The sequence below is a fragment of the Microtus ochrogaster genome, chromosome 10 (assembly GCF_000317375.1).
Source record: "Microtus ochrogaster isolate Prairie Vole_2 chromosome 10, MicOch1.0, whole genome shotgun sequence".
NCBI classification, from domain to species: Eukaryota; Metazoa; Chordata; class Mammalia; order Rodentia; family Cricetidae; genus Microtus; species Microtus ochrogaster.
In genome coordinates this window covers 74,679,189-74,690,501 of record NC_022016.1, presented here as the reverse complement: position 1 = coordinate 74,690,501, position 11,313 = coordinate 74,679,189, and the positions used below count along the sequence as shown (strand labels likewise).

Below are 11,313 nucleotides of genomic sequence, written 5' to 3'. Positions count from 1 at the left end.
GCTCTGCATTTTTTAAAGAAAAGCTGCCTGAAAAATCAGTTTATTGCTAGGATGGCCAAGCATCTAAGGGTACTGAATGCACAGTCTCTTAGACGCTTCCATCAGAGTCACAGTGTGGATAAGAGAAGGGGAAACCTGAGCACTGGATGTGGACGACCGGATGAGAAAGCCAGACACATCTGTCTAAACCCTACTCCCAGTTCTCCTGGGTCTCCCAGAGAGGCAGAAGCAATTCATCCCATTGCCCAAGGAAGAAAGCTCCTCTTTTGATCCATACTGCACATTGTAACAGAGTTCCGGGCAGTTTGTTACTGCCACAAATACCCAAGAAAAGCAATTTAAAAGGGAGAAGGTTTCTGTAAGCTCGTGGTTCCACAGGTTTCAGCCTAAGGTGATCTGGATCCATTCCTTTGAGTCTAAGATAAAGAAAAATATCATAATGGCAGGAGCATGTGGCAGTGGCTGCGCATCCCATGGCATCCAGGAAGCACAGAGGGACAGACAGGAAGAAGCAAGATGCTCTTGAGAGACGTGCTTCCTCCTACCTCTGAAGCCTCCCCCACCTCTCAATAGTGCCATGTGATTATGATCCATCTGTGCACGAATCTGCTGATCAAGCCAGACCCCTCATGAGCTAGTCACCCCCATAAAGCCCCATGAGCTGGCAACCAGTCTTTGACCTGCTAGCCTCTGCAGGGATTTCCAATTCAAAGCACGAGAAATAGTAATTTGTTCATCATTGTTTCAGACCAAAGGATCAAGTTAATCGGAAAGAACTTTCAGCGGGGACATTAGACCTTGGATCTGCTTGGAACTCAGGCACAGAGGCAGTCAGCCTTGCAGAACTGTGTTATCACTTGTTGAGGTTACGGCTATCACAGTTGAAGAAACCGAAGGGATGGCAACACTGTCCTCGTCACAAAGCACATGGCATTAAACGAATGGCTTCTCAATTATAAAGGGCTTTGTTGGAAATATGTAGTGTTCAGAGCTCTGGAAGCCACAGGGTGTATTGGGATATTCGATCACACTTTGAAACCCAAGACTGGGCGAATAAAATCAACCTTGGGTTGGGAGGTGGAGCCAGCAACTAGTTGACAGGATTAGGCATAAAGAGTGTGGAGGAGCCAGGAAGACAGATGGAGAGATGCACAGGTAGGAGCAGGGAGGGACTTGGAGTTTTGAGGGTGTTGTTTGTTGGGTTGGTTTTTTGTTTTTTTGGTTTGGGATAGCTGGAGAGATGCTCTCCAGCTGGGTCTCTAGTCAGAAAGGTCAGCTGAGTGTTTCTCAGCCTCTCAGAGCTAGCAGGTTTTCACCCAAATCTCTACTGACACCTGAGTCTTAATGGTAAATAGAATGATAGAGACTTAGTTAAATTTCAGGTGCAGCCGGGCGATGGTGGCGCACGCTTTTAATCCCAGCACTCGGGAGGCAGAGGCTGGTGGATCTCTGTGAGTTTGAGACCAGCCTGGTCTACAGAGCTAGTTCCAGGACAGGCTCCAAAGCCACAGAGAAACCCTGTCTCGAAAAACCAAAAAAAAAAAAAAAAATTTCAGGTGCAGCTGCTAAGCTAACAGAAAAACAACATCTGGCACCCAACATTGGACATGACCACACAAATGAAGAAGCCATGCCAGCTGGTACCACCCACATCAGCTGCCACTCTCTTGAGACTCTGCTCCAGCTGCCAAAGCCACTCGTGGGGATTCCTCACTGGAACTCCAGAGGGCAGGCTCATTCTTGAGAATTGCAGAAGGGACCCTGAGATCACCACTGAGAAGTGGACAGATTTGGTGAGACACCTAGGTGATGTGAGATATCCTTATGTATATATGTTGCTTTTATTGGTTGATGAATAAAGTTGTTTCGCCCAATGACTTAGCAGAGTAAAGCCAGGCTGGAAATCTGAACAGAGATAGAGAGAGTAAGCAGAGTCAGAGAGACACCATGTAGCTGCTGAAGGAGAAGGACACCGGAACTTTACCGGTACATAGACCACAGCCTCATGGTGATGCATAGATTAATAGAAATGGGTTAATTTGAGATGCAAGAGCTAGTTAGGAATATGTCTGAGTCATTGGCCAAACAGTGTTGTAATTAATACAGTTTCTGTGTGATTATTTGGGTCTGGGAGGCCAGGAAACACACGAGCAGTCTCTGTCTACACCTGGGAAATTCTTAAGGAGAGAGTTAAGTGCTATACAAGAACAACCAGCAGGCAAAAGGCACCCCCAAATGTAGATGGAGATTTTTCTCCATCTCACCAATCCCTCTGAACTGGTTTCTCTCTGTCCACCAGGTCCCTGCAGCCACTTATGAAATAACCACTTTGAGACTTATCAGTTACAATTGTTTAGCCAATGACCTAGACTTCTTACTAGCTAGCTCTCACTTATAAATTAATCCTTTTCTATTAATCTATGTATCACCATGTGGTTGTGGCTTACCAGTGATGCCCTGGCATCTACCCAACTCTGCCTTCTCTCTCTCCCTATCTTTGCTTTGATTTCCTGCCTAGCGATATTCTGCCTGGCCATTGGTTGAAACAGCTATATTCATCAACCAATAAGAGAAACTCATGGTCACAGCATACAGAAGGACATCCTACATCACCCAAGTTAAATGGAATCCTATAGAAATAGTAAATTTAAGGAGCTTTATGGAAGCAGTATGCACTCACCGTGCGTGAAGCAGATGTTAAATTCATGAACAGCTCAGAATAGAATTATCCACCAAGGCTGGAAGGATTTAGTTATGAAAATAGTGGAAGCTGGTCCTCAGATATAACGGTGAACATGGTGGAAAGAGGAAGCTAAGGCCATAGAACAATAAAATAGGGCTTGAGCCATTAATATTTCCTAAGATCAGCTTCTAAGTGAAGGTCAATATGCTGAGTGGCAAAGACAGTGTGAATCTGATGGTTACACATTGGTCTTAGGTAGTTTAGCAGCCTTAAATGCTTGGGACAAGGTTGAAGAATCAGGAAAGGGATTTGAATCATTTACTAAAATTATACAAGACCCCAAAGAAGCCTTCTCTAATTTTTAATTTTTTTTTATTTGTAGTTACAAAACATTCTTTATTTATTTATTTATTTATTTATTTATTTATTTATTTATTTATTTATTATGTATACAATATTCTGTCTGTGTGTATGTCTGCAGGCCAGAAGAGGGCACCAGAGCCCATTACAGATGGCTGTGAGTCACCATGTGGTTGCTGGGAATTGAACTCAGGACCTTTGGAAGAGCAGGCAATGCTCTTAACCTCTGAGCCATCTCTCCAGCCCCTCTAATTTTTTAAATAAAGATTGACTTCAGCTATAAATAGAATAGTATCAGATCCTGAAGTCAGATGAATATTAATTGAATATTTGGCTTTTGAGTCTGTGTGTGTCTATCTCTGTGTGTTACTTACTTACAACACTGCTGTGAAAAATGCAAATTTCAAGGAGAAAGGGTTTTTTTTTGGCTCAGGGTTCAGGGTCACAGTCCATCATGACAAGGAAGTTGTGGCAGCAGGGACTTGAGGCAGTGGGTCACACTGCAACGCTGGTCAGGAAGGAGAAAAGGACAAATGCATGCTGTTGCTCCCAGCCAGGGAATGGCACCACCCACAGTGGGCAGGTTTTCCTGCCTCATTTAATGCAAGCAGATAACCTCCAACATGAATACCTAGAGCCCACTCTCCCCAGGTGAATCTAGGTTCTCTCTTGACAATTAAGACCAGTAAACAGCTGACTAATGAAATTAAAAGCAAAAAATCATTTATATTAACATCCAAAAAGTAAAACAACTCAGTATAAATCTAAAGACATATGAACAAGATCTACAGAACTCTGACAAAAGAAATAAAAACAGCTGAGAAATCAGTATGTCTTCTATGTTCACAGACAGGAAGACCCAACAGCCAAGATTTCCATTCTTCTCAAGTTGATCTACAGATTCAATACAACCCACAGCTACAGTTTATGTGAAGCAGGAAAATTTGATCTTAGAATAGTTGTAATAATAATTAAGGAGAGCAAAATCAGAGGACAAACATTATTGTACTTTAAGATTTATTATAAAGATACAGTAATTTCTAGGTATAGTGCATACCCCTATGATACTAGCACTTGGGAAGCAAGAGTAGGGAGGCCAGCCTGGACTACATAGGGAGACCAACCTGGGCTCTGTAGGGAGACTGTGCCTCAAAAAGATGAACAAATGAAAAACAATCAAGAGCCAGCGATGGTGGCGCACGCCTTTAATCCCAGCACTCGGGAGGCAGAGGCAGGTGGATCTCTGTGAATCAAGAGCCAGCGATGGTGGCGCACGCCTTTAATCCCAGCACTCGGGAGGCAGAGGCAGGTGGATCTCTGTGAGTTCGAGACCAAGCCTGATCTACAGAGCTAGTTCCAGGACAGGCTCCAAAGCCACAGAGAAACCCTGTCTCGAAAAACCAAAAAAAAAAAAAAAAAAAAACAATCAAGATAATGAGAAGACAAGCCTAGACGGGGAAAGGCATTTGCAAAAGACACATCTGAGAAAGAATCTTATGTAAAATATTCAAAGAACTCTGAAGACTCAGCAAGAAAATGGACACCTGACTTCAAAATGGGCAGAAGACGGGGCTGTAGGTGTAGCTCAGTGGTGGAACTCACTTAGGATGCACAAAACCCTCAGTATGCATGTGGTGCACAGAACCACAAATAAAAATCAAAAGCTGTGGTCGGTACCTCATCCAAGAGTAAAGATGCTCCACTTAGAGGTGCCAAGGTGTACATTTGGGCAAAGGTGTTTGCCACCAAACCCAATGCAAACCCAAGTCCAATCCTTGGGACCCACATGGTAGAAAGAGAGAACTGACTACCAAAGTTGTCCTCTAACCTCTATCAACGTGCCAAGGGAAGCATGGCCCCTGCCACACACACACACATGCACGCACACACACAACGCACACATATATAAGTGTAATTTGATTTTTAAGTGATACACTACTATTGTGCTTGATAGATTGACTATATTAAATGCATTTTCAACTGTGACTTGCAGCATATTTATCAGGATATAATTTATCTATCTGTTATCAAAAGGTGTTTCATATCATATGTATCAGAGACTTGCAAATTGTTATGAGAGAGATGCTGGTACACACACACGAGAATAGCAAACATTCAAAATACTGACATCATCAAACACTAGCAAAGGTATGAAGCAACAGACATGGACTCTTGCTCACTGCTGGGGGAATGTAAAGTCCCCCTGACACGTTGCAAGAGAGTGGACATTTAACAAAGCCAAGCACAATCAACCATACAATCCGTCAGTTGCACCCACTGGTGGTCCAAATGAGTGGACAAACTGTCTCCATCCTCATGTGATGTTTGTATCTGCTTTGTCTATGATCCTAGGAGCAACCAAGATGTTTCCCCGTTGATGGATGGGTCGAGTTTGGTATAGCCAGACAATAGGAAATTATTTACAACTTTCAGAAGAAATTGGCTAAAAAGGCAGGAAACTTAAATGAATACGACTAAGGAAAAGAAGGGAAAGAAAAGGCTACAAATTGTGATCCTGACTACATGAAATTGAGGGTATAGGGAGGGTCCAGGCCACACCCTCTCCAGAGGGCTCTGTCTCTGAAACAGTCATCCGTACATTATAAGCGTGATTGAGAAAACTAATTTTTACTACTGAAAGAACCCAATTTTATTTTATTTTGTAGCTCTGGGCATACATCCCAGAACTATATATATGTATATACCTGGCTATCATTCTATCATTGGGTCCTAATCCCAGCCACTCTTTATGTGATACACACATGGTCAAAGATCGCTAACATTGAAAGCTTCATTTGTAGGAGATTTTTTTCTTTCTCTTCCTTCCTGTCCTCCTTTTTCTTTTTTTCGTCGTCTTCAAGACAGGTCTCACTATACAACCCTGGCTGACCTGGAACTCACTCTGAAGACCAAGCCGCTTTCAAACTCACAGAGATCCGCCTGCCTCTGCCTCCCGGGTGCTGGGATTAAAGGTGTGCATCACTACAGCGGCAAGAGATCTCTTAACAGGGTCTCTTTTTTGTTCTTTTAAAAAAAAAGACTGTATTATTTTTATTGTACAATATTAATTGTATAAAATAGTGGGATTCGTTATGGCTCAACAAAGTCCCTTTCCATGTGATCTTTTCAAGTGTTTGTTAAAAAAAAAATCAACCATCGGGACACCAAGAATCTCTCCAAAGGTAACAGAACCTGAGAAGATAATAACTAAGAGAGACCTCTGCACATTTGGCAAATTTCCAGCCAATTGACAGCAAGGCAAACACCTGCTGTCCTGTCTGCCACAGTCCTCTTGTCAGGGTTGGCTGCTGTGCCCTGCACCTTTGTCCAGCTCCGCCCAGCGCTGTCTGGCTGGGGCCCCTCTTGTCTGTCCATCCACCTCGGAGTCAGCTCTACCCCTTGCTGAGATGGGGCTGCCCTGGCTATGGCTGTGGCTGAAGCGGCTAGGAATATTCCTGCAGGTGGCCGTGGAGGTGGCTGTGGGCAAGGTGCTGATGACACTGTTCCCAGAGAGAGCCAAGCAAAACATCCTGGCCATGGGTGAAAAGACCAGCATGGCCAGGAACCCCCGATTCTCTCCCGACAACTGGGTCCCGACCTTCTTCAGCATCCAGTACTTCTGGTTCGTCTTGAAGGTCCGGTGGCAGAGACTGGAGGACAGGGCTGAGCTTGGGGGGCTGGCCCCTAACTGCACGGTGATCCGCCTCTCGGGACAGAAGTGCAACATCTGGGATTTCATTCAAGGTCAGCAGGCTGCTTCCGCTCTGGGGCTTGGAGCAGGGGGGCCAGTGGGGTAGAGAGGTAAATTGGAAAACACCAAATTTTCTATCACTACTCAGGCTGCTCTTGTGGGGCTTCCTGTCCTCCTGCTCAGGGGCAGAATTCTCCGAGGTTTTCTCTCTCAGCTGCTATCTCTCCAGAGTTCATATCACAAGCCATCCACTCTGGCTTTCCAACCCCTGGATATAGGCAGCTCATCTTTATCTGATGAAATCCTTTTCAGGCTCTAGTCTGACATACAGTGCCACTTCCTACAAGAAGCCAGTCCTGACTTCCCCAGGTTACCCTTGTTATATGCCAACCAGCATCTTCAACTTTACTTAACAGCACTGAAGGTTTGCAGCTATGAATGGGTACCTAAGTTTTACCTGCCACCCTCACTAGCCTATAAATTCCACAGCAGGGACCATAGCTGTAACCCACCACAGTGCCCCATGTCTGATGTGGGCACAGAGTAGCAAGAGAAGATCTCTCAGCCCTCTGGCCTCTTCCCCATCTGCCATAACGGTCTGTCTGGGTTCTGGAAGCCTAACTAGTCCTCACTGCTGCCCTCCCTGACAGAACTCTCTACTCGAGTTCCTGACTCTTTTCAGACTCCACTTGACGGCTGCTAGATCACTTCATCCTAAGATTACCCAGTACAGCCGGGGGGTGGGGGGGGGGCTGGGGGGTGGGGGGGAGGGGGGGGGGGTGTCCTGTGGCATCCTACATCTAAATTCAGAGGAGCCCTGACCTCAGACTGGCGTTCACTGTCCTCCCTGGTCAAGCTTGGAATGTTCACCCCAATCTTTCACGAGAACTCCATTAGACCAATGTGGGGCTTTGCCCACCTGGGCTTGGCTTCTCTGTGCCGTTGCAAACACCATGAAATGATTTGGAACACCATTTTGTGTGGCCAGCCGCTTTTCTCTATGCACCAGGACCCAGCTCTCATCCCTCATCCTCTTAGATGCCACCTCAGATCTCTCTAGCAACGGAGACGCTCTCTCCCTTCTGGATCCAGGCTTCTCTCCCTGACCCTCTCCTCAAAGAACTGCCACTTCCTACCCGGTTCCCACCACCCCTGCTCCCCACCAGCAGAGCTCCCCACCACCCCTGCTCCCCACCAGCAGAGCTCCTCGGGAAAGAGCTGTGCTGGACTCAGTTAACCCCCTGGTTTCCGAGACACGGGGGTAACGCAGTGATTTTCAGTGTATGTTCTTTGGGACCCAAGCCCCTCGGGAAAGCTTCACTACCTAGAGATCCCCGGCCAAACCAGTATGGAACCCCACATCCTTTGTCAGTTCCTGTGATGCCTTGAGACAAGAGGGCATGTGGCAGGTCCACAGAGGTTTGAGACTTAAAAGCAGATCTGTAAAACAAGCCCCCACTCCCAACACTCCTCTCTCTCTTCAAGGAAAGCCTTTGCGCAGTGGGCTGATTCCCAGCACCACCCTTTGGGAAATGCTGCTCTGACCGCGCCCTCTTGTCCCTAGAAGGGGAATGGAGAGACCTAAGAGGCTGAGCTGACTGACTGACTGACTGACTGACTGACTGACTGACTGACTGACTGATTGAGTGGCCAATCAGACCCAGGATCAGACACCTCTTACTCCCCTTTCTCAGGGAGCAGTCCCTGCCTGCGCCAGACTGTCTGCTAGACCTCAGGAGCCTAGGCAAGACCCTGCTCCTAGGCTCAAGGGATTTACGGCTCCACAGCCCAGAAGGACGGAACAAGCTAATTCAATGATCCTGTGAAATACAGGGGTCAGGGAGGGCCGGGAGGGCCGGGAGGGCAGGAGGGCCAGGAGGATCTGGCTGCCTTTAGGACTTGGCTTCCTGGAGGAGGTGTGTTTAGAATATGAGGAGATTGTTCAAAGTACAAGAGGAAGAGCAGGTCTGTCTGTCCCCTTCCTCCTTCCCCCCTCCTCATTAATAATTTTAAAGTATAACATGAAAAGAATCTTAATTTAGTCAGCCAGCAGTTTGCACACGAGCACTGACAATAAGGACAATGGGCCAAAGCTACAGCGAAACCCTGTCTCGAGAGAAAAAAAGAAAAAGAAAAAGAAAAAAGAACAATAAGGAAGAGCAGCTTTTATGTTGTGTCTGCTGTGTGCCAGACACTGGAGGAACAGAGCAATGTCCTGGGTGTTTATCCGAAGATCAGTTCCTTGGAAGTCAACCTGCCTCAGGGCCAGCTCACGGAATCCACGGGATCAGTTAACTGTCCACTCTGACTTAAAAAGACTTCAGCTTTCCAGGCATGGCAGCAAACACCTGCTGTCCAGCACTAGGGAAGCAGAGGCAGGAGGATTGGAGTTCAGAGCCAACCTGGGATGTGTAATGAGAGCTACATTAAAAACCACTGTTTGGGGACATGCTCAGTGGTGGGGCAACTTCCCTTGCATACCCAAGACCCCGGGTCTGATCTTTAGTACAGAAATAAGAACGCGTCAGGCATGGTGGCAGGTGCCTGTGATCTTAGAACTCTGGAAATGGAGGCAAGGGGATCAGAAGTTCAAGGCCATGCTACCTTGAGAGTTGTAGGCCACCATGGTCTACATGAGACACCCATTAAAATAAATAAGGTGGGATGTGGTGAGCTGGAGAGATGATGCGCAGCTGAGAATGGTTGCTGCTCTTCTAGAAAGCCCAAGTCTGGTACCCAGCACCCACGTCGGGCAGTTCACAACTGCCTGTAACTCTAGTCTCAGAGGATCTATCTACCTCTCTGTTCTGGTCTCTGCAGACACCTGACACATTTACACATGTACACACACACACACACACACACACACACACACACAAATAAGCCCTTTTTAACAAAAGATAAAGGAGTGTACACTTTGTGCCTGATCCCTGCAGCTGCATCAGAGAAGAAACCATGCGAGAGGCCGAGCTAGACCACCTAACCTTCATTTATAAAACGGAGTTGGCTTTCAGCACCTTGACCCCGGTGTGCCCTGAAGTCACTGGCACTGGTGAAACAGACATGAATGCCGCTGGCCTCTGCCCCAGCATGCCAGAGGGAGAAAGATGGCCCTGAGCAAGGATGCACACACACAGTATGTGTGCACTCCTGAGCACCACACACGTGCATAGCGTAAACTTGGGTCTGCTGTCTCTCCAAGTGCACAGAGGATGGTTTCTCTAGGGGACAGCCTGGACCAGAGGCTCAGGCGCTGGCCCGGGAGGCATGAGCATGAGCCCAGCCCAGCGGCACTCTAGAACTGTTTCCTAGTTATGCAACACAGCCGACCTAACTTCAGGTCCTTACCTGACACCCTCACGATGTGGACTGTGGCCTGTGGACACCAGCAGGACACCAGACATGAGCACCCATCCTTTCCCTTTCTGCTGCCAGGTCAGCGGGGCACCAAGTGTAGACTTTGCCCCCCCCCCACTACTCATCACCATGACGACCACTCTCTGGATAAGTAAACAAATGAGTCTGTCCCTTTTAGGGCCTGTTGAATTTTTGCCCACTGAAAGCAACATTCCGGAAGACTAACATTTCGAGCTGGTCTGACCTGAAAGCACTTTTCTTATCTGAAGAGCAAGTCTCTAGGGTCATTACAGTCCAGTGATCAGGCAGTGTGACTGGCCTCGGAGCCTTCCCTGCTAAGGCCGGGGCCTCCCTGTCATGTGGTTAGGGATCATCAGGCAATCAACTGTCAGAGAGAATGCCCCACTCTGGGACCTTCTCGGGCCACCTAGGAAAACAGTCTGCAAGCCAAACAAGGAGGGCTTTGTGTCTGCAGAGAAACCAACGTGACTACCTCTCACCCTGAAGGCTGAAAACTTTTTTATTTAGCATGTGTTTACATGTACACATGCCACAGTGCACATGTGGGATCAGGGGACAACACAAAGGAGCAGGTTCTCTCCTTCCACCACGTGGGTTCTGGGAATCTAACTGAGGGTGTCAGGCATGTCCGCAAGCACCCTTACTTCTGAGCCATCTTGCTGGCCCCGTATTAGAATATTATAACCACTCATGCTTCTCCTTTTCCTTGACTATTAGAACACTCAAGGTCAAATTACAGCTCTGTCATAATGAATGCACGGTGGCCGGGGACCCAGCTCAGCATGTTTGAGTCCTTGAGTTCAATCTCCAGCATCGCCAAAAGCTAAGCTGAATTTCCAAAGGCACATAGCACCCGAGAGCCTCTTTGCCCTGTTTTCTCTCCTGTTCTACACTTCTCAGAAGGCCAGGATCTCTTCCCTTGGTTACTGTTTGCTATTTCAACATACACGCAAGCTGCTTCAAATCCTGTGCAGAAGAAGGGAGATGTGTAACTGGTGACATGAAGTGCAAGCCAGCTGAGGAGCCCTCTGCCACCATCTAGCAGCCTGTCCTTGGGTTCTGCCTGTCCCCTGCCTGTGAGTTAGCTGATTCTCCCACCTCTTCAATGCTGCCCGCCCCCTACCTGTGCACTAGCTGATGCTCCCACCTCTCCAGTGCTGCCCGCCCCCTACCTGTGCACTAGCTGATGCTCCCACCTCTC

The 11,313-nt window shown here is 47.3% G+C and overlaps 2 protein-coding genes across 4 annotated transcripts in view; one reads left to right on the top strand and one right to left on the bottom strand.

Moving 5' to 3' along the window:
- Hspb11 (heat shock protein family B (small) member 11) overlaps positions 1–11,313 on the bottom strand; it is a 64,340-nt gene that overhangs the window by 3,792 nt on the left and 49,235 nt on the right. The gene's annotated exons all lie outside the window — the stretch shown is intronic.
- Dio1 (iodothyronine deiodinase 1) overlaps positions 6,381–11,313 on the top strand; it is a 13,674-nt gene continuing 8,741 nt past the window's right edge. The window contains exon 1 of the mRNA XM_005353522.2: positions 6,381–6,787. Coding sequence (XP_005353579.2) covers positions 6,451–6,787 — 337 coding nt within the window. The 5' untranslated portion in view covers positions 6,381–6,450. The remainder of the gene's footprint in view (positions 6,788–11,313) is intronic.